This window comes from Pleurodeles waltl, chromosome 10 (genome assembly GCF_031143425.1).
Source record: "Pleurodeles waltl isolate 20211129_DDA chromosome 10, aPleWal1.hap1.20221129, whole genome shotgun sequence".
Classification (NCBI taxonomy): domain Eukaryota; kingdom Metazoa; phylum Chordata; class Amphibia; order Caudata; family Salamandridae; genus Pleurodeles; species Pleurodeles waltl.
This window is the reverse complement of record NC_090449.1, coordinates 10,366,292-10,388,333: the sequence shown is the minus strand read 5'-3', so window position 1 is coordinate 10,388,333 and position 22,042 is coordinate 10,366,292. Positions and strand designations below refer to the sequence as shown.

Here is a 22,042-nt window from a genome sequence, read left to right as displayed (position 1 = left end):
GCTGTGGAGTGTGCTTGCTGTACTGTAGCAGTGTAACTAGAGTGGAGTGGGTGCATTGGTGAGTTAGATGTGCTGTAACTGTGCTAGGCTGTCTTTGTAGCAGTGCGATAGTTGTGCTTAGAAGTACTGGATAGGTCCTCCATGAAGTATGTAACTGGATGGTAGCGCTGCTGTATTGATGCTCGGATAGTGCTGTGGGGATACTGTAGCAATGCTCTAATGGTGTCGTACTGGTGTTGCATTGGTGTTGCACTAGTGTTGCTTTGGTGTTGCACTAGTGTTTAACTGGCATTTCACTAGTGTTGAACTGGCGTTGCACTAGTGTTACACTGGTGTTGCAATGGCATTGCACTGGTGTTGCACTGGCGTTGGACTAGTGTTGCAGGTTTGCACTAGTGTTGCACTGGTGTTGCAGTAGTGTTGCACTGGTGTTGCACTGGTATTGCACTAGTGTTGCACTGGCGTTGCACTAGTGTTGCACTAGTGTTGCACCCTTGTTGCACTAGTGTTGCACTGGAGTTGCACTAGTGTTGCACCTGTGTTGCACCCGTGTTGCACTAATGTTGCACTGGTGTTGCACTGGTATTGGTAAAAAGTGACGCACCATTTACAATTATGTAGAAGTGCTGTACCCACAACATTTTGTTGTGTGATACAGTTGTGCTGTAGTGGTTCTGTATATGCAACAAGACAGTCCTGAAGGAATTATTTATTAAATAGTACTTGTAAAGCTTATGATTATTAAAAATAAATCTATTATCATTGAGTATGGTTTACATGAATAGTCAATTCAGGGCAACTATATAGAGAGTATTCCGTGCTGGAAGAATGGGAAAATAGTAGATTTTAATGTTTTGAATTAACAAGGAGTGAACATAGTGGTAACATTTATACAGTACACTCCATATAAAACATAAAAGTAATCAATATGCTTAGTTTTCTAAAAGAGTCCTATGTGGCATACAGTGTCGCTCACCCTCACAGCACAGTCTCGGAGACAGAAGTACTGAAAATTCTGATACATTTGGCTTTATTCGCGGATTGTCGACGTTTCGCCTCTATAAGGTAAATCACCTGTGTGGCCATCTTCAGGCCATCTTCAGGACAATGCTGATAGAAAAGAATCCTAATTGATAAAGGATGGGTACTTACCATTTGCATAAGCTACCTAAAATGAATCCAGGGACCTGGTGTGTGCTGTGGTGTTGGCTTGGCTGTGTAATGAAGCTGTGGGTCTGCTGGAGTGATGCGGTACTGGTGCTGTTGCAGTGCTGTACCGGTGCTGTTGTTGTGCTGTACCAGTGCTGTTGTTGTGCTGTACCAGTGCTGTTGTTGTGCTATACCAGTGCTGTTGCCGTGCTGTACCGGTGTTGTTACAATGCTGTACTGGTGCTGCTGCAGTGCTGTACAGGTGCTTTTGCAGTGCTGTAGTGGTGCTGTTGTTGTGCTGTACCAGTGTTGTTGCCGTGCTGTACCAGTGCTGTTACAGCGCTGTACCGGTGCTGTTGCCATGCTGTGCCGGTGCTGTTACAGTGCTGTACAGTGCTGTACCGGTGATGTTGCCGTGCTGTACCGATGCTGTTGCAGTGCTGTACTGGTGCTGTTGTTGTGCTGTACCGGAGCTGTTGTTGTGCTGTACTGGTGCTGTTGCCGTGCTGTACCAGTGCTGTTGTTGTGCTGTACTGGCACTGTTGCAGTGCTGTACTGGTGCTGTTGCAGTGCTGTACTGGTGCTGTTGTTGTGCTCTACTGGTGCTGTTGCCGTGCTGTACAGGTGCTGTTGTGCTATACCGGTGCGGTTGTTGTGCTGTACTGGTGCTGTGTGCTGTACCAGTGCGGTTGTTGTGCTGTACTGGTGCTGCTGCAGTGCTGTACCTGTGCTGTTGCCGTGCTGTACCGGTGCGGTTGTTGTGCTGTACTGGTGCTGCTGCAGTGCTGTACCAGTGCTGTTGCCGTTCTGTACCGGCGCTGCTGCAGTGCTGTACTGGTGCTGTTGTTGGGCTGTTCCGTTGCTGTTGTTGTGCTGTCCCGGGGCTGTTGCCATACTGTGCCAGTGCAGTACCGGCACTGTTGCAGTACCGGCACTGTTGTGCTGTTGTGCTGTACCGGCACTGTTGCAGTGCTGTACTGTTGCTGTTGTGCTGTCCCGGTGCTGTTGCCATGCTGTACCGGTGCTGTTGTTGTGCTGTACCGGTGCTGTTACAATGCTGTACTGGTGTTGTGCTGTCCCGGTGCTGTTGCCGTGCTGTACCGATGCTGTTGTTGTGCTGTACCGGTTCTGTTACAGTGCTGTACTCGTGTTGTTACAGTGCTGTACTGGTACTGCTGCAGTGCTGTACCGGTGCTGTTGCCGTGCTGCACCAGTGCTGTTGCTGTGCTGTACTGGTGCTGTTGTTGTGCTGTACCGGTGCTGTTGCGTGCTGTACTGGTGTTACAGTTCTGTACCTGTGCTGTTGCCATGCTGTACCAGTGCTGTTGCCATGCTGTTCCGGTGCTGTTGTTGTGCGGTACGAGTGCTGCTGAAGTGCTCTAACGGTGTTGGTGCTGTGCTGTACCAGTGCTATTGCCAGGGTATACTGGTGCTGTTGCAGTGGTATAGTGGTGCTGCTGCAGTGCTGTACTGGCGCTGTGTTGTAACAGTGCTGTTGCCATGCTGTACCAGTGCTGTTACAGCACTGTACTGGTGCTGTTGCCGTGCTGTGCCAGTGCTGTTGTTATGCTATACTGGTGCTGTTGCCGTGCTGTACTAGTGCTGTTGCTGTGGTGTACTGCTGCTGTATTTGAGCTGTACTGGTGCTGTTGCCGTGGTGTACAGGTGCTGTTACAGTGCTGTACTGGTACTGTTGCCATGCTGTACAGGAGCTGTTGCAGTGCTGTACTGGTGCTGCTACAGTGCTGTACCGGTGCTGTTGCCACGCTGTGCCGGTGCTGCTGCACTGCTGTACCTGTGTTGTTGCCGTGCTGTTGTTGTGCTGTACCGGTGTTGTTGCTGTGCTGTACTGGTGCTGTTATTGTGCTGTACCGGTGCCGTTGCTGTGCTGTACCCCGTTACAGTGCTGTAACGGTGATGTTGTGCTGTACCGGTGTTGCTGTGCTGTACTGGTGCTGTTGCCGTGCTGTACAGGTGCTGCTGTTGTGCTGTACCGGTCCTGTTGCTGTGCTGTACCGGTGCTGTTACAGTGCTGTACCGGGGCTGTTGTTGTGCTATACCGGTGCTGTTGCCGTGCTGTACCAGTGCTGTACTGGTGCTGGTACAGTGCTGTACTGGTGCTGTTGCCTTGCTGTAGCCGTGCTGTAGCCATGCTGTACCGGTACTGTGTGTTGCTGCAGTGCTGTACCTGTGCTGTTGCCGTGCTGTACCACTGCTATTGTTGTGCTATACCGGTGCTTTTGCCGTGCTGTACTGGTGATGTTGTGCTGTACCAGTGCAGTTGTTGTGCTGTACTGGTGCTGCTGCAGTGCTGTACCGGTGATGGTGCCGTGCTGTACCGGCGCTGTTGCAGTGCTGTACTGGTGCTGTTGTTGTGCTGTACATGAGCTGTTGTTGTGCTATACTGGTGCTGTTGCCGTGCTGTACCAGTGCTGTTGTTGTGCTGTACCGGCACTGTTGCAGTGCTGTACTGGTGCTGTTGTGCTGTCCCGGTGCTGCTGTTGTGCTCTACTTGTGCTGTTGCCGTGCTGTACTGGTGCTGTTGTGCTGTACCGGTGCGGTTGTTATGCTGTACTGGTGCTGCTGCAGTACTGTACCAGTGCTGTTGCCGTGCTGTACCGGTGCTGTTGCAGTGCTGTACTGGTGCTGTTGTTGTGCTGTACCGTAGCTGTTGTGCTGTCCCGGGGCTGTTGCCATACTGTGCCAGTGCTGTTGTGCTGTACCGGCACTGTTGCAGTGCTGTACTGTTGCTGTTGTGCTGTCCCGGTGCTGTTGCCATGCTGTACCGGTGCTGTTGCTGTGCTGTACTGGTGCTTTTACAATGCTGTACTGGTGTTGTGCTGTCCCGGTGCTGTTGCCGTGCTGTACCAGTGCTGTTGTGCTGTACCGGTGCTGTTGTGCTGTACTGGTGTTGTTACAGTGCTGTACTGGTACTGTTGCAGTGCTGTACCGGTGCTGTTGCCGTGCTGCACCAGTGCTGTTGCTGTGCTGTACTGGTGCTGTTGTTGTGCTGTACCGGTGCTGTTGCAGGCTGTACCGGTGCTGTTACAGTGCTGTAAATGTGCTGTTGCCATGCTGTACCAGTGCTGTTGCCATGCTGTTCTGGTGCTGTTGTTGTGCGGTACGGGTGCTGCTGAAGTGCTCTAACGGTGTTGTTGCTGTGCTGTATGAGTGCTACTGCCATGGTATACTGGTGCTGTTGCAGTGGTATAGTGGTGCTGCTGCAGTGCTGTGCTGGTGCCGTGCTGTAACAGTGCTGTTGCCATGCTGTACCAGTGCTGTTACAGCACTGTACTGGTGCTGCTGACGTGCTGTGCCAGTGCTGTTGTTATGCTATACTGGTGCTGTTGCCGTGATGTACAAGTGCTGTTGCTGTGCTGTACTGGTGCTGCTGTTGTGCTGTACTGGTGCTGTTACAGTGCTGTACTGGTACTGTTGCCATGCTGTACAGGTGCTGTTGCAGTGCTGTACTGGTGCTGCTACAGTGCTGTACCGGTGCTGTTGCCATGCTGTGCCGGTGCTGCTGCACTGATGTACCTGTGCGTTACCGTGCTGTACTGGTGTTGTTGCCGTGCTGTTGTTGTGCTGTACCGGTGTTGTTGCTGTGCTGTACCAGTGCTGTTGTTGTGCTTTACCGGTGCTGTTGCTGTGCTGTACCCCCGTTACAGTGCTGTAACGGTGATGTTGTGCTGTACCGGTGTTGTTGTTGTGCTGTACCGGTGCTGTTGTCGTGATGTACAGGTGCTGCTGATGTGCTGTACCGGTCCTGTTGCTGTGCTGTACCGGTGCTGTTACAGTGCTGTACCGGTGCTGTTGTTGTGCTGTACCGGTGCTGCTGTTGTGCTATACCAGTGCTGTTGCCATGCTGTACCTGTACTGTTGTAGTGCTATACCAGTGCTGTTGCAGTGCAGTACTAGTGCAGTACTGGTGCTGTTATTGTGCTGCACCGGTGCTGTTACAGTGCTGTACCTCTGCTGTTGCCCGCTGTACCAGTCCTGTTGCCGTGCTGTACCAGTTCTGCTGTTGTCCTGTACCAGTGCTGTTGCCGTGCAGTACCAGTGCTGGTTCTGTTGTTGTGCTATACTGGTGCTGTTGCTGTACTGTACCAGTGCTGTTGCCGTGCTGTACTGGTGCTGTTGTGCTGTACGGGTGCTGTTCCTGTGGTGTACTCGTACGGTTGTTGTGCTATACCAGTGCTGTTGCCATGCTATACCAGTGCTGTTACAGTGCTGTACTGGTGCTGCTGCAGTGCTCTACCTGTGCTGTTGCTGTGCTGTACTGGTGTTGTTGTTGTGCTGTACCAGTGCTGTTGCCGTGCTGTACCGGTACTGTTGCCATGCTGTACCGTGCTGCTGCAGTGCTGTACCAGTGGTATACCGGTGCTGTTGCCGTGCTGTACTGGTGCTGTTGCCGTGCTGTACCGGTGCTGTTACAGTGCTCTACTGGAGCTGCTGCAGTGCTGTACCAGTGCTGTACTTCTGCATTACTAAGATGTACCGGTGCTGTCACGGTGCTGTTGCCGTGCTGTACCGGTGCTGTTGCCTTGCTGTACCGGTGCTGTTACAGTGCTGTACTGGTGCTGCTGAAGTGCTGTACTGGTGCTGTTGTTATGCTGTAGTGGTGCTGTTGTTGTGCTACTTCGGTGCTGTTGCCGTGCTGTACTGGTTCTGCTGCAGTGCTGTACCTGTGCTGTTGCCGTGCTGTACCTGTGCTGTTGCCGTGCTGTACCAGTGCTGTTGCCGTGCTGCACCAGTGCTGTTGCTGTGCTGTACTGGTGCTGTTGTTGTGCTGTACCGGTGCTGTTGCAGGCTGTACCGGTGCTGTTACAGTGCTGTACCAGTGCTGTTGCCGTGCTGTACCTGTGCTGTTGCCGTGCTGTACTGGTTCTGCTGCAGTGCTGTACCTGTGCTGTTGCCGTGCTGTACCTGTAATGCGTGGCGCTGCAGTGCGGTCCGGTGCTGCGGTTACAGCGGTACCAGTATGAGTCTGCAGTGGTGCTGTAGGTAACCTCAGCAGGTGTGGTGCTGCAGCAGGGCTTGTGCGGTGGTGGCGTGGAGTAGGTCATTACTTCTGCCTTCCGTTCCCTTAACGAGGTTCATGGGGATCTGATTGTGGGGTCCGGGGCTGGGGGGGGGGCAAGAGCCTGTGGATCCTGTCCCCCCCCCAGTCTGATCATGAAGAATCAAATGCGAATCTACAGATTCTTCTAACTGATGGGCGACCCCAACCCCCCTTCGGTGACCTTACTGTGGTGGTGGGTCTGGGGTGGGTCTGTACTCAGAAGGGTCTCTACTGAGTCTGTCCTGAGATGGGTATGTACTGAGGTGGGTCTGTACTCAGATGGGGCTGTACTGAGGCTGTCCTGAGATGAGGCTGTACTGAGGCTGTCCTGAGATGGGTCTGTCCTCAGATGAGGCTGTCCTGAGATGGGGCTGTCCTCAGATGAGGATGTACTGAGGCTGTCCTCAGATGAGGCTGTACTGAGGCTGTCCTGAGATGAGGCTGTACTGAGGCTGTCCTGAGATGGGTCTGTCCTCAGTTGAGGCTGTACTGAGTCTGTCCTGAGATGGGTCTGTCCTCAGATGAGGCTGTACTGAGGCTGTCCTGAGATGGGTCTGTACTGAGTCTGTCCTGAGATGGGTCTGTCCTCAGATGAGGCTGTACTGAGGCTGTCCTGAGATGGGGCTGCACTGAGATGGGTCTGTCCTCAGATGAGGCTGTACTGAGTCTGTCCTGAGATGGGTCTGTCCTCAGATGAGGCTGTACTGAGTCTGTCCTGAGATGGGTCTGTCCTGAGATGAGGCTGTACTGAGGCTGTCCTGAGATGGGTCTGTCCTCAGATGAGGCTGTACTGAGTCTGTCCTGAGATGGGGCTGTACTGAGTCTGTCCTGAGATGGGTCTGTCCTCAGATGAGGCTGTACTGAGGCTGTCCTGAGATGGGTCTGTCCTCAGATGGGGCTGTACTGAAATGGGTCCTGTAAGAAACTGGAGTATTAATGGAGGGGGTAAGTACCTCCTTAAGTAATAATCACAACCCTTGTCAGCTGAGCCATCAAAGTGATTAAATGAACCTGAGCTCTGCCCCCTGGTAGCTTGGCACAGAGCAGACAGGCCTCACCTAGGGCAATGTGTAAACTGGCCTGCCAACTAGATCAAAACCTACGCTGTGAGAAGGTCCTGGGGGCTGAAGGGGGTGGTGCCTCGTGCTGAGAAGCACATTAAGGGGGTCATTCAGACCTTGGCGGACGGCGGAGGCCGTCCGCCAAGGTACCGCCGACAAATGACCGCACCGCGGTCAAAAGACCGCGGCGGCCATTCAAACATTTCCGCTGGGCCGGCGGGCGCTCTCCAAAAGAGCGCCCGCCGGCCCAGCGGAAATGCCCCTGCAACGAGGACGCCGGCTCAGAATTGAGCCGGCGTAGTTGCAGGGGTGCGACGGGTGCAGTTGCACCCGTCGCGTATTTCAGTGTCTGCAAAGCAGACACTGAAATACTTTGTGGGGCCCTCTTATGGGGGCCCCTGCAGTGCCCATGCCATTGGCATGGGCACTGAAGGGGCCCCCAGGGGCCCCGCGGCACCCCCTACCGCCATCCTGTTCATGGCGGGTTTCCCGCCATGAACAGGATGGCGGTAAGGGGTGTCTGAATCCCCATGGCGGCGGAGCGCGCTCCGCCGCCATGGAGGATTCAATGGGGCAGCGGTAAACCGGCGGGAGACCGCCGGTTTACCCTTTCTGACCGCGGCTGAACCGCCGCGGTCAGAATGCCCTTGGGAGCACCGCCAACCTGTTGGCGGTGCTCCCGTGGTCGGTGACCCTGGCGGTCACCGGCCGCCAGGGTCAGAATGACCCCCTAAGTGCCCAAACCCTCTCCTTAAAAAATATTTATATATATAAGTTGCGGAAGCAATTGTTGAAGTCCTGGGTTGTTTCCACACCCATTAATGGCAATACAAAGCCTCTGAAAATGACCTGAAAATCAGTGTAAACAGTGGTTTTCAGCTCGTTTTCCTGTCTCTGTGTGATATCGGCTCCTCACCGGGTGACCCTGTGATTTGAGTAGATTTCATGTGTCACACTGTGGCATCGTGTGAGTTGGCAGGTCTGTGTAAAGTATGTATGCAGTATCAAAACAGAAATAAACTCAAAATGAAAAACCATGATAAGGCCAAAAAAGAAGAACTTAAAAAAAATGTGTAAAATAGAGTATATTTAAAAAAACAAAATAACACCAAAGTGACACAAATCTCATAAGGGGAGATGAAGATATGAATTATTATTAAAGTTTTAAGAAGGAATATCACCAAGAAGCGCAGAGTGCCAATGATTACCAATGTTCATGCTAGGCTGGGACCTTGGCGCAACTGGAGGCTGACTGCAAAGGAGCGCAGTTCGAGTGCCCTACCCGGGCAGCTGTCCTTTCGGTTCCGGGTCTGTGCCCTGAGACTGAACAGGTGCTGGGTGGTCCAGGAAGCTCAAGGGGGACCACAGGCCGCCTCTGTTGATAGTGCAAGCAGCACCTCTAAGGGGCGCTCGTCTCTCTGATCAGGTAACCTCTGACCCTCTGGTCCTCCCGCTGTGGATACCACCTCCAACTCGCGGAAGCCTCTGAAATGTGTGTGTCTTGGGGTGCACTGGTGACTGCTCCTCCCAGCTCTTTTCTCACTGGTGGAATATCAGGGCCATTGGTCGGAAGACGTCCTGCCCAATGGCCTTGGTTACTATACAGATCTGTCATGGCACCTTTTGTTCTTGGGCAACCAGCCTGTCTGCACCATAGTCTGCTTGGCACAGGTACTCCTTTGAGATATGGTTGGAACACCATTCGCTTTACCCACCTGCAAGTGACTATTACCCCTTCGGAGATCACCAGTTTACCTTTTGGGTCCACCTCTCATCTAAGGGACACTAGGGCATGCTCTGCCCTGACCTCCCAGGGTTACCTTCCCCCAGGGCCCCATTGACCACCCCTGTGGAGGGCCCATCTGTTTCCTAAGACAGGCATAGTCCCTAGCATCCACCAGGACTGGTAACAGTCATCACACCTGGGTGGGTGAAAGGGCGTTCTAGGCTTCTGCCCTTCAGAACTTCCCACCTTGTGCTTAGAAGAGGTTTGGGAATCATTTCCCACCAGACTTATGGGCCCCTTTGGGTAACGCCTCTGTTTTATCTCTGCCTTTCCTCCCCATCTGTTGGAGGGACCCCGAACTACCCTTCCTGGGGTCCCTCCCAGGTACCGTTTTGGACACTCTGGTACTGACCAAAAGTCATCCTCCTGCCCAAGCACTCTGGGTACAGTGAGTTGTGAATAAATTAGAGGCAAGTGCAGCTCTGTGCTCCTTTATCATTAGATTACAAAGCCTATCATAATCCACTCTTGTGCTCTTCACCCAGCCATCCAGTGCCTTACTCGATAAGTTCACAGAACCCACCTCTGACTAGTGTGATTGGTCCTGGCTATCCCTGGACCTCAGATGATTCTTCTAAGTTGTCAGACCAATCTTAGTGATAAAGGCTTCCTTCATAGAGGCATAAAATATTTCATCTGCTCAGCTACTTCTAGAGCCAACAGGGTATCCATCCCAGCAGTTGGCATGTACTTCCACAGACTAGTACCCACCCCAGTCCTCCTCTGGGACTCTGTGCATACGTAGGGCCACCTCCTATGCTGCAAACCACTTATCAGTGCCATACCTCACCAGGCCTTAAAAGATCTGGACGACTTTTACCTCTTCTACGTACTTAACAGTCGCTGCCACCAACATTACTAGACTTGGGAGGTGATCTTTACCTTCTGGTCCAGTTCTGGCTACCTTCATAGGCCAGCAGGACTAGTTTCTTCTTCTCCAGGGCCAGTGCCATTTTCGTTTCTTCCAGACAAGGATAGCCAATTGTAATTTAAAGTTTCTCTCTGTTTACCTGTCCTCCAACTCTGATTAGGTCACGCTCTGTGGGGCACACTGCTGTGGACAAAGCAGGTAACTTAGATCCTTTGGGCTCCATCTCCTCCCCTGATAATGGACCCACTTCAAAGACAATCTCCTCTCCCTCCTCCATGTCTTCCTGCTCCTCTGCCTCACCCTCCTCTTGCTCCTGTGTGTTGGACTGCAGCATGCAGACTTCCTCCCATGCTCTGAGGGGTATCTGGTAAAGGTCCTTCTTGGACAACTTTGCTTTTTTCAGTCCTCTCTTCTTACACAGATTACTGAAATCTGTCATGCTGAGTCTCTCAGCGCTACTCAGATCCACTTACATTCTTCCAAAAATCACAGGTGCAAAACCAGAGGGTATTAGTAAAATTTAGGAAAAACAATAAAACGCCAAATTAAAGACTAAAAGTGAATATGAAAAATATAAGTCAGATTACAAAAGGGATTTTTGATTGTAACCTACATTACTGAGTGGTACTGCAAAACACAAGTCCTGGATCCCACCGCTGAACACCAATGTAAGAAACTGGGTTATTGGTTGAGGCGGGAAACACCCACCTCAAGGAATAATCAGAATCTTTGTCAGAGTGAACTTTCGGGGTCACTAACTTACCTTGAGCTCAACCTACAGTTAAGTTGGTGTAGCAGTACTTCGGTAGTGCTGTGGCAGTGATGCAGGGATTCTGTAGCAGTGCTTTGGTGCTGTAGCCGTGCAATGCTGTATGTGTTGTTTTAGGGTGTAGTGGTGCTGTGACTGTTTCAGCGTTGTACCTGTGCCGTGACTTATAGTTGTGGTCTGCAGCAGTACCTACATAGCTGTGCTCAGGTGCTGTACAGGTGCTGTAGCAGTGGCTGGTATGCTGTCGTACTCTTCTTGTGGTACTGCACCGGCGCCAGAGTCCTGCCACTGCAGTGATCTAGTTCTTGTGCTGCCCTGCAGTCTTGATGCCCCAGTCGTTCTGTTGCTCCACATGTGCCTTACACTCCCTGCTGCAGCTATGTGGTGCTGTAGTGCCGCGGTCGATGTGGCGTCATAGTGGTCTGGTGCAGTATTATTGTAGTGCCCTGATGGCACTTTGGGGTGTAGTGCTGCAGTGGTGTGTCCATTTTCAGCAATGCTTTATTAATGGTGCAGTAGCCACACCATAGTGTGAGGGAGCACTGCACCCAACGCGTGTGCCTGCAGTGCTGTACCTCTGGCAGCACCGCAGAGGTGTGTAACAGTGCAAGTTGTGCTGGAGAGGTGCTGTGACCGTACAGTACCAGTACTGGTGGCCTAGCATTGGGATGAAGGAGCATGCTGCCTCTGCCCCTGGGGAGGTTGATGGTTGCCCCTAGTGCTCTCTACACCCTTCGAGAGCAGCCTCCTGGTCCTCAGTGCTGCCTTCACTCTGTCCGAGGAGCGTGCTGCGGATGTGCACACCTGTGATCTGTCCATCTTTTACTCTCCACAGTGCACGACCCACCGGAAGGTGTTCCACATCGCCAATGAGCTCCTGCTCACCGAGAGGGCATACGTGTCCCGCCTGCATCTGCTGGACCAGGTAAGTCCCCCACCCCCATCGGAGAGTATGTGCCACATTCTGCATCAGGTGACCCCCCCAAGAGAAGATGTGCCACCTTCCACATCAGGTAAATCCACCCTCCAGACAGCATGTGCCACCGTGAGCATCAGGATACCCCTCCCCCACCATGCAGCATGCCCCACCTCCTGCATCAGGTGAGCCCCTCCCCCACCATGTAGCATGTCCCACCTCCTGCACCAGGTTAGGCCCCTCCCCCACCATGTAGCATGCCCCACCTCCTGCATCAGGTGAGCCCCTCCCCCATCATGTAGCATGCCCCACCTCCTGCATCAGGTTAGCCCCTCCCCCACCATGCCCCACCTCCTGCATCAGGTTAGCCCCCTCCCCGCCATGTAGCGTGCCCCACCTCCTGCATCAGGTTAGCCCCTCCCCCACCATGTAGCACGTGTCACTTTCTTAATTTGCTGCATCACGTGGACTACTGCCCCCTTATTTCCTGACACATCATCTGCATCAAGTGGCTACAGACCAGTACATGAGGAACAGCCAAATCGCTCATCCCTGCCCCCGCGCCACCAGGAGTGCGAGAGGAAGTCCCCTACTGAAAGTTATACAATTAACATAAATACTGTCCCTCTGCCATCTGGTAGCCCACACCACTCTCTCATAAAACAAATCCAAGCTCTCCTCACCTGCCCTAGAAACCTATCCTCGGGGTATTTGTGTAACCACAAATAGCTGTTTATTCACACAGACTTCCAAACTTCCACAACTCTACACTATTCACGCAAACAAAGAGGTATTTACACTAAATAATTTAAAAAAAGTTGATTTGAACATCTCAGGCTGGATCAGTATGTGCGTCCTTCAAGGACCTTGGCCGTGGGATGCCCCGGATGCTAGAGCCAAACCAATCACAAGCGTCTGGAAACTGAACCTTCTTGGTTTGGCTCCAGACTGCTTTAGCTCCGAGAGGCCTCCTCGAATCTTCGAAAAAGAGAAGGACGAAATACACACAGTTGGGTCCAACTACTTCAGCCATTGGTTTTCATGCTTTTTTCATGGTCGCCATTGATCAGATGGGCTGTGCATCGCAGCCATAGTATTTTGGAGATGGCTAGATCGCTCCCTTTGTGTTACAAGTAGTCATTTTGTTAGATTATGTGTGCCCTCTGATGTATTTGCTCTGTTGACATAACATGTTAATTGGTGGTTTATTTCTCCTATGTAAGAAGTGCCTGCTGTTTTAATGCCTTAGCCAGTTATAAAACAATGTTATTCACTAATCCACCCTTGCATGTTTAATGGGTTTACTTTGCTATCATGATAACATGTTGGATTTAACATTTTTGCAGTATCTGCCTTTTATGTTGACCATTTGACTCCTTTTCATAGCACTCTTCTTTGGGCATACAGCTTAGCTCCCCTAACAAAGTCTATTTTGCAAAGTGACCATATTCCCATGTTGTCATCCAAGATGCTGCTTTATTGCGTGATTTTCTTTCTGTGGTAGCCGGTGGGCGCACACACAAGATTGCTAAGCTGTTACCAAACCATTCCACTAACTAAAAGCCCTGACCTATTGGCTTTGCCAGTGCTTGTTAGATTTGGTTTCAAATGAACTCGACACACATCAGAGAATGCAACTGAAGAAACTCAGGCAGTTACTAACCAATCTGAATGGACTTGTGTCTTATCCATCAACTTTACATCTGTTTTCTGTACCATCCTCAGTGTTTTGATGTCACCAAATGTGTAAACTGGTAATTGCCAAGAAGTGTACATCAGCCTGCTGAATGCAGGACAGAGGCCTATGAGCCTGCTATAGCCTGGGCTAGAGAGAACATAGAATCCATCCCTCCTCCCCAAGAGATTGTTGGGGTCTGCCCTCAAATGATATATACCCTCCTCGCCCAAGCACCCTTAGGAAAGTATCCCTCTCCTCACTCCTGCATCCCTCTGCGTACAAGGTCAGCTACTGAATCTCAAAGGCAGATCCCTCCACTGTGCTTTGGTCCAGCTTGTGCATGCTGGTAGTAGCCTGTGTGTCTGCTTCGATCACCACGTGCGCAAATGCTAATGCAAAGAACTGTCTCATGAGGGCCCAAAGTTGGTAATATCACCCCATCAGTGTTTATATTGTGCAGAAGATTGAAACCGCTTCCTTTATATCCACCTTTTATATCTGCAAACTCTTTCTATTTCCAGAAACCCCAGGTGAGACAGATGTGTGTCTCAACAGCTAATCACAAACCATGTTAAATAAGATTGGTGACTATACAAGCAAACATTCTACAACATTTCGCCCCGTCATTGTAATGCAAGCCTTCTTCAGGATAACAGAAACAGTTCTGTTGTTGGTTCTTCGTCATGGGTGTGCTCACACTCTTTCTGTCTCTGTCCATGCTTTCTCTAAACATGCACTCCTCTCATTCACACACACACTGTGCTCAACTGTACCCACGCTCTCCCATCCCAGGCACTTGTTATGTCATCACACAGTCACAGTTTGTGCACTCACCATTCCTCTGCCCCCAGGTGTTCTGTGCCAGGCTGATGGAGGAGGCCCGCAGCAGGGGCTCGTTCCCTGTAGAGGTGGTAATGGGTATCTTCTCCAACATCTGCTCCATCTACTGCTTCCACCAGCAGTTCCTGCTGCCTGAGCTGGAGAAGCGCATGACGGAATGGTAAGTCGGACAGTAACGGCAATTAGGAAGAGGGCAATAGAATTATAGACACTGAGGGAGGAGGGCTTTGAGGTGAGAGTGAGAAGAGCTCTGGACATCAACAGGCAAGTGCAGCTTTGGGAAAATGGACAAAGAACTAAAGCGATTGAGGTTGGTCATTGGGAAGAGGACGGGAGTTTATGGATATGTGAATGGGATAGAAACATTTACCTCTTCTGCCGGCCCCAGCTGTGCCCTCTGCCTGTCCTTACCTCTTCTGCAGACCCCAGCTGTGCCCTCTGCCTGTCCTTACCTCTTCTGCAGACCCCAGCTGTGCCCTCTGCCCGACCTTACCTCTTCTGCAGACCCCAGCTGTGCCCTCTGCCCGACCTTACCTCTTCTGCAGACCCCAGCTGTGCCCTCTGCCCGACCTTACCTCTTCTGCAGACCCCAGCTGTGCCCTCTGCCTGTCCTTACCTCTTCTGCAGACCCCAGCTGTGCCCTCTGCCCGACCTTACCTCTTCTGCAAACCCCAGCTGTGCCCTCTGCCTGACCTTACCTCTTCTGTAGACCCCAGCTGTGCCCTCTGCCTGTCCCTACCTCTTCTGTAGACCCCAGCTGTGCCCTCTGCCTGTCCTTACCTCTTCTGCCGACCCCAGCTGTGCCCTCTGCCTGTCCTTACCTCTTCTGCCGACCCCAGCTGTGCCCTCTGCCTGTCCTTACCTCTTCTGCAGACCCCAGCTATGCCCCCTTCCTGTCCTTACCTCTTCTGTAGACCCCAGCTGTGCCCTCTTCCTGTCCTTACTTCTTCTGTAGACCCCAGCAGTGCCCTCTGCCTGTCCTTACCTCTTCTGCAGACCCCAGCTGTGCCCTCTGCCCGACCTTACCTCTTCTGTCGACCGCAGCTGTGCCCTCTTCCTGTCCTTACCTCTTCTGCAGACCCCAGCTATGCTCTCTGCCTGTCCTTACCTCTTCTGCAGACCGCAGCTGTGCCCTCTGCCTGTCCTTACCTCTTCTGCAGACCCCAGCTGTGCCCTCTGCCACTCTTTATCTCTTCTGCACACCGCAGCTGTGCCCTCTGCCTGTCCTTACCTCTTCTGCAGACCCCATCTGTGCCACCCGCCTGTCTTTGCCTCTTTTGCAGACCACAGCTGTGCCCTCTGCCTGTCCTTACCTCTTCTGTAGACCCCAGCTGTGCCCTCTGCCTGTCCTTAACTCTTCTGCAGACTCCAGGTGTGCCCTCTGCCTGTCCTTACCTCTTCTGCAGATCCCAGTTGTGCCCTCTGCCTGTCCTTACCTCTTCTGCAGACCCCAGCTGTGCCCTCTGCCCAACCTTACCTCTTCTGCAGACTCCAGCTGTGCCCTCGGCCCGTCCTTACCTCTTCTGCAGACCCCAGCTGTGCCCTCTGCCCGTCCTTACCTCTTCTGCAGACTCCAGCTGTGCCCTCTTCCTGTCCTTACCTCTTCTGTAGATCCCAGCTGTGCCCTCTGCCTGTCCTTACCTCTTCTGCAGACTCCAGCTGTGCCCTCTGCCTGTACTTACCTCTTCTGTAGACCCCAGCTGTGCCCTCTGCCTGTCCTTACCTCTTCTGCAGACTCCAGCTGTGCCCTCTGCCTGTACTTACCTCTTCTGTAGACCCCAGCTGTGCCCTCTGCCTGTCCTTACCTCTTCTGCAGACCCCAGCTGTGCCACCCGCCTGCCGTTGCCTCTTCTGCAGACCCCAGCTGTGCCCTCTGCCTGTCCTTACCTCTTCTGCAGACCCCAGCTGTGCCCTCCCCTGTCCTTACCTCTTCTGCAGACCCAGCTGTGCCCTCTGCCTGTCCTTACCTCTTCTGCAGACCCCAGCTGTGCCCTCTGCCTATCCTTACCTCTTCTGCAGACCCCAGCTGTGCCCTCTGCCTGTCCTTACCTCTTCTGCAGACCCCAGCTGTGCCCTCTGCCTGTCCTTACCTCTTCTGCAGACCCCAGCTGTGCCCTCTGCCTGTCCTTACCTCTTCTGCAGACCCCAGCTGTGCCCTCTGCCTGTCCTTACCTCTTCTGCAGACCCCAGCTGTGCCCTCTGCCTGTCCTTACCTCTTCTGCAGACCCCAGCTGTGCCCTCTGCCTGTCCTTACCTCTTCTGCAGACCCCAGCTGTGCCCTCTGCCTGTCCTTACTTACCTCTTCTGCAGACCCCAACTGTGCCCTCCCCCTGTCCTTACCTCTTCTGCAGACCCCAGCTGTGCCCTCTGCCTGTCCTTACCTCTTCTGCAGACTCCAGCTGTGCCCTCTGCCTGTCCTTACCTCTTCTGCAGACTCCAGCTGTGCCCTCTGCCCGTCCTTACCTCTTCTGCAGACCCCAACTGTGCCCTCTGCCCGTCCTTACCTCTTCTGCAGACCCCAGCTGTGCCCTCTTCCTGTCCTTACCTCTTCTGCCGACGCCAGCTGTGCCCTCTGCCTGTCCTTACCTCTTCTGCAGACCCCAGCTATGCCCTCTGCCTGTCCTTACCTCTTCTGCAGACCCCAGCTGTGCCCTCTTCCTGTCCTTACCTCTTCTGCAGACCCCAGCTGTGCCCTCTGCCTGTCCTTACCTCTTCTGCAGACCCCAGCTGTGCCCTCTGCCTGTCCTTACCTCTTCTGTAGACCCCAGCTGTGCCGTCTGCCTGTCTTGGGATGAGGACTGTGCAAGTGTTGTGTCTCTGTTCCCTCCACTCGTGCCTCCTCTGGACTGAACCCTATGTGTTCTTCAACGTCTTCTGCAGGGACAGGAACCCACGCATCGGGGACATCCTCCAGAAGCTGGCGCCCTTCCTCAAGATGTACGGCGAGTATGTCAAGAACTTCGACAGGGCCATGGAGCTGGTCAACAGCTGGATGGAGCGGTCAACGCCATTCAAAGTTATCATTCATGAGGTGCAGGTAAGGACACAACTGGATCAGGACAGGCACACAAAGCTCAGGTGGGAGTGGGCGCTGGTGAGGTTGTGGCCGGATATGGCCCCACTGCCCGGAGTATGGACATCATGACCACACTCGGCTTCTGCTGCCCATGTTGCTCCAAACCCATGGTTGTGTTATTAAGACCAGTCTTGGTCAGCTGTTATCTTGAGCATGCAGGATAAGCTCCAAGTTGGGCTCCACTTACTAGATTTGGGTAGCGGTGTTGGTATTTACACTGCTTTAGCCACACTAGGCTGGCCCCATGGACTGTCTTACCCATGTTAGGCCAGGCCCTGGCTGTGTTATGCATAATAGGATAGTCAGTGGTAGCATTATCCAAACTAAGCAAGGCAGGCTGCATCTGTGTTTCCATCCTCGGTCACGCCTGGTTGTGTAATACCCATGCTAGGCTACGGTCTGGTTGTGTTATATCCATGCTGGGCAAGGGTCTGGTTGTGCTATATCCATGCTAGGCAAAGGTCTGGTTGTGTTATATCCATGCTGGGCAAGGGTCTGATTGTGTTATATCCATACTGGGCTAGGGCCTGGTTGTGTTATACCCATGCTAGGCTAGGGCCTGGTTGTGTTATACTCATGCTAGGCTACGGTCTGGTTGTGTTATGTCCATGCTGGGCAAGGGTCTGGTTGTGCTATATCCATGCTGGGCAAGGGTCTGGTTGTGTTATATCCATGCTGGGCAAGGGTCTGCTTGTGTTATATCCATGCTGGGCAAGGGTCTGCTTGTGTTATATCCATGCTGGGCAAGGGTCTGGTTGTGTTATATCCATGCTGGGCTAGGGCCTGGTTGTGTTATATCCATGCTAGGCAAGGGCCTGGTTGTGTTATATCCATGCTAGTCTAGGGCCTGGTTGTGTTATATCCATGCTAGGCAAGGGCCTGATTGTGTTATATACATGCTAGGCTAGGGCCAAGTTGTATTATATCCATGCTAGGCTAGGGCCAGGTTGTGTTATATCCATGCTAGGCTACGGTCTGGTTGTGTTATATCCATGCTAGTCTAGGGCCTGGTTGTGTTATATCCATGCTGGGCTAGGGCCTGGTTGTGTTATATCCATGCTGGGCTAGGGCCTGGTTGTGTTATATCCATGCTAGGCTACCGTCTAGTTGTGTTATATCCATGCTAGTCTAGGGCCTGGTTGTGTTATATCCATGCAGGGCTAGGGTCTGGTTGTGTTATATCCATGCTAGGCTACGTTCTGGTTGTGTTATATCAATGCTAAGCAAGGGCCTGGTTGTGTTATATTCATGCTGGGCTAGGGCCTGGTTGTGCTATAGCCATGCTAGGCTACGGTCTGGTTGTGTTATATCCATGCTGGGCTAAGGCCTGGTTGAGTTATATCCATGCTAGGCTACGGTTTGGTTGTGTTATATCCATGCTAGTCTAGGGCCTGGTTGTGTTATATCCATACTAGGCTAGGACCAGGTTGTGTTATATCCATGCTAGGCTAGGGTCTGGTTGTGTTATATCCATGCTAGGCTAGAGCCAGGTTGTGTTATATCCATGCTAGGCTACGGTCTGGTTGTGTTATAGCCATGCTAGTATAGGGCCTGGTTGTGTTATATCCATGCTGGGCTAGGGCCTGGTTGTATTATATCCATGCTCGGCTAGGGCCTGGTTGTGTTATATCCATGCTAGGCTAGGGCCAGGTTGTGTTATATCCATGCTAGGCTACGGTATGGTTGTGTTATATCCATGCTAGTCTAGGGCCTGGTTGTGTTATATCCATGCTGGGATAGGGCCTGGTTGTGTTATATCCATGCTGGGCTAGGGCCTGGTTGTGTTATATCCATGCTAGGCTACAGTCTAGTTGTGTTATATCCATGCTAGTCTAGGGCCTGGTTGTGTTATATCCATGCAGGGCTAGGGTCTGGTTGTGTTATATCCATGCTAGGCTACGGTCTCGTTGTGTTATATCAGTGCTAAGCAAGGGCCTGGTTGTGTTATATTCATGCTGGGCTACGGCCTGGTTGTGCTATAGCCATGCTAGGTTACAGTCTGGTTGTGTTATATCCATGCTGGGGTAAGGCCTGGTTAAGTTATATCCATACTAGGCTAGGGTCTGGTTGTGCTATATCAATGCTAGGCAAGGGCCTGGTTGTGTTATATCCATGCTAGGCTACAGTCTGGTTGTGTTATATCCATGCTAGCCTAGGGCCTGGTTGTGTTATATCCATGCTAGGCAAGGGCCTGGTTGTGTTATATCCATGCTAGGCAAGGGCCTGGTTGTGTTATATCCATGCTAGGCTACGGTCTGGTTGCGTTATATCCATGCTAGGCTACGGTTTGGTTGCGTTATATTCATGCTGGGCTAGGGCCTGGTTGCGTTATAGCCATGCTAGGCTATGTTCTGGTTGCGTTATATCCATGCTAGGCTAGGGCCTGGTTGTGTTATATCCATGCTGGGCTAGGGCCTGGTTTGTGGTTTATCCATGCTAGAGGCAAGGGCCTGGTTGTGTTATATCCATGCTGGGCTAGGGCCTGGTTGTGTTATATCCAAGCTAGGCTACGGTCTGGTTGTGTTATATCAATGCTAGACTAGGGCCTAGTTGTGTTATATCCATGCTGGGCTAGGGCCAGGTTGTGTTATATCCATGCTAGGCAAGGGCCTGGTTTTGTTATATCCATGCTAGGCTAGGGCCTGGTTGTGTTATATCCATGCTCGGCTAGGGCCTGGTTGTGTTATATCCATGCTAGGCTAGGGCCTGGTTGTGTTATATCCATGCTAGGCTACGGTCGCTTGTGTTATATCCATGCTAGTCTAGGGCCTGGTTGTGTTATATCCATGCTAAGCAAGGGCCTGGTTGTGTTATATCCATGCTAGGCTACGGTCTGCTTGTGTTATATTCATGCTGGGTTAGGGCCTGTTTGTGCTATAGACATGCTAGGCTACGGTCTGGTTGTGTTGTATCCATGCTGGGCTAGGGTCTGGTTGTGTTATATCCAGGCGAGGCTAGGGTCTGGTTGTGTTATATCCATGCTGGGCTAGGGCCTGGTTGTATTATATTCATGCTAGGCAAGGGCCTGGTTGTGTTATATCCATGCTAGAGGCAAGGGCCTCTTTGTGTTATATCCATGCTTGATCAGGCCTGGTTGTGTTATATCCATGCTAGGCAAGGGTCTGGTTGTGTTATATCCATGCTGGGCTAAGGCCTGGTTGTGTTATATCCATGCTGGGCAAGGGTCTGGTTGTGTTATATCCATGCTAGTCTAGGGCCTGGTTGTGTTATATCCATGCTGGGCTAGGGCCAGGTTGTGTTATATTCATGCTAGGTCAGGCCTGGTTGTGTTATATCCATGCTAGGCTACGGTCTGGTTGTGTTATATCCATGCTGGGCTAAGGCCTGGTTGTGTTATATCCATGCTGGGCTAGGGCCTGGTTGTGTTATATCCATGCTAGAGGCAAGGGCCTGGTTGTGTTATATCCATGCTGGGCTAGGGCCTGGTTGGGTTATATCAATGCTAGGTCAGGCCTGGTTGTGTTATATCCATGGTAGGCAAGGGTCTGGTTCTGTTATATCTTTGCTAGGCAAGGGTCTGGTTGTGTTATATCCATGCTGGGCTAAGGCCTGGTTGTGTTATATCCATGTTGGGCAAGGGTCTGGTTGTGTTATATCCATGCTAGTCTAGGGCCTGGTTGTGTTATATCCATGCTGGGCAAGGGTCTGGTTGTGTTATATCCATGCTAGTCTTGGGCCGGGTTGTGTTACATCCATGCTGGGCTAGGGCCAGGTTGTGTTATGTCCATGCTAGATCAGGCCTGGTTGTGTTATATCCATGCTAGGCTAAGGCCTGGTTGTGTTATATCCATGCTGGGCAAGGGTCTGGTTGTGTTATATCCATGCTAGGCTAGGACCAGGTTGTGTTATATCCATGCTGGGCAAGGGTCTGGTTGTGATATATCCATGCTAATCTAGGGCCTGGTTGTGTTATATCCATGCTGAGCAAGGGTCTGGTTGTGATATATCCATGCTGGGCTAGGGCCTGGTTGTGCTATAGCCATGCTAGGCTACAGTCTGGTTGTGTTATATCCATGCTGGGCTAAGGCCTGGTTGAGTTATATCCATACTAGGCTAGGGTCTGGTTGTGCTATATCCATGCTAGTCTAGGGCCGGGTTGTGTTATATCCATGCTGGGCTAGGGCCAGTTTGTGTTATATCCATGCTAGGTCAGGCCTGGTTGTGTTATATCCATGCTAGACTAAGGCCTGGTTGTGTTATATCCATGCTGGGCAAGGGTCTGGTTGTGTTACATCCATGCTGGGCAAGGGCCTGGTTGTGTTATCAATACCAGGCATGGTGCCTGGGTTTTATCCATGGTAAGGCAGGACTGCTGACTACGGTACATATACTAGACGAGCTACTGGATTCTGTTAGGTTGCAGCTGGCTGAGAGCCCGCCCATTGCTTACCATTTCTTGCCTTCACTGTCACTCTGATTTGCTTTCTCCTTATTTGTTAGATTGTGTTTGCTTTGTTTCCTCTATGTGTGTTTGTCCCTTCCCTGGAGCATGGACGCATTACTTGTGTCTTTTTGTTTAAGGACTGCACGAGAGTCCATGTGTTTTTCAGCTGTCTTCCTTGTGTATTTATGCACGTATTGCTCTTACTCTGGCTGCATGGTTGCATGCTTCTCCCTGCCTCTCCTCTGCATTTTGGTCACCCTTGTGTTCTTCTCCCCCTTGTTGCTTTCTCAGAATGTTTCTCCTACAGCTGCACATTACTCTCTTTCCATTTGCACCCCTTCCCGCGCCCTCCATGTTGCTTCCCCCACTCACGCCCAATGTGTTGTTTTGCCCACACCCTGTGGTGCTTACCCACCCTACCGTTGCTTT

At 51.9% G+C, this 22,042-nt stretch overlaps 1 protein-coding gene across 6 annotated transcripts in view; it reads left to right on the top strand.

Moving 5' to 3' along the window:
- FGD1 (FYVE, RhoGEF and PH domain containing 1) overlaps positions 1 to 22,042 on the top strand; it is a 226,642-nt gene that overhangs the window by 172,743 nt on the left and 31,857 nt on the right. For all 6 annotated transcript variants that reach the window (XM_069209353.1, XM_069209352.1, XM_069209355.1 and 3 more), the window contains exons 5-7: positions 11,534 to 11,623; positions 14,144 to 14,292; positions 17,013 to 17,169. In XM_069209353.1, coding sequence (XP_069065454.1) covers positions 11,534 to 11,623; positions 14,144 to 14,292; positions 17,013 to 17,169 — 396 coding nt within the window. The remainder of the gene's footprint in view (positions 1 to 11,533; positions 11,624 to 14,143; positions 14,293 to 17,012; positions 17,170 to 22,042) is intronic.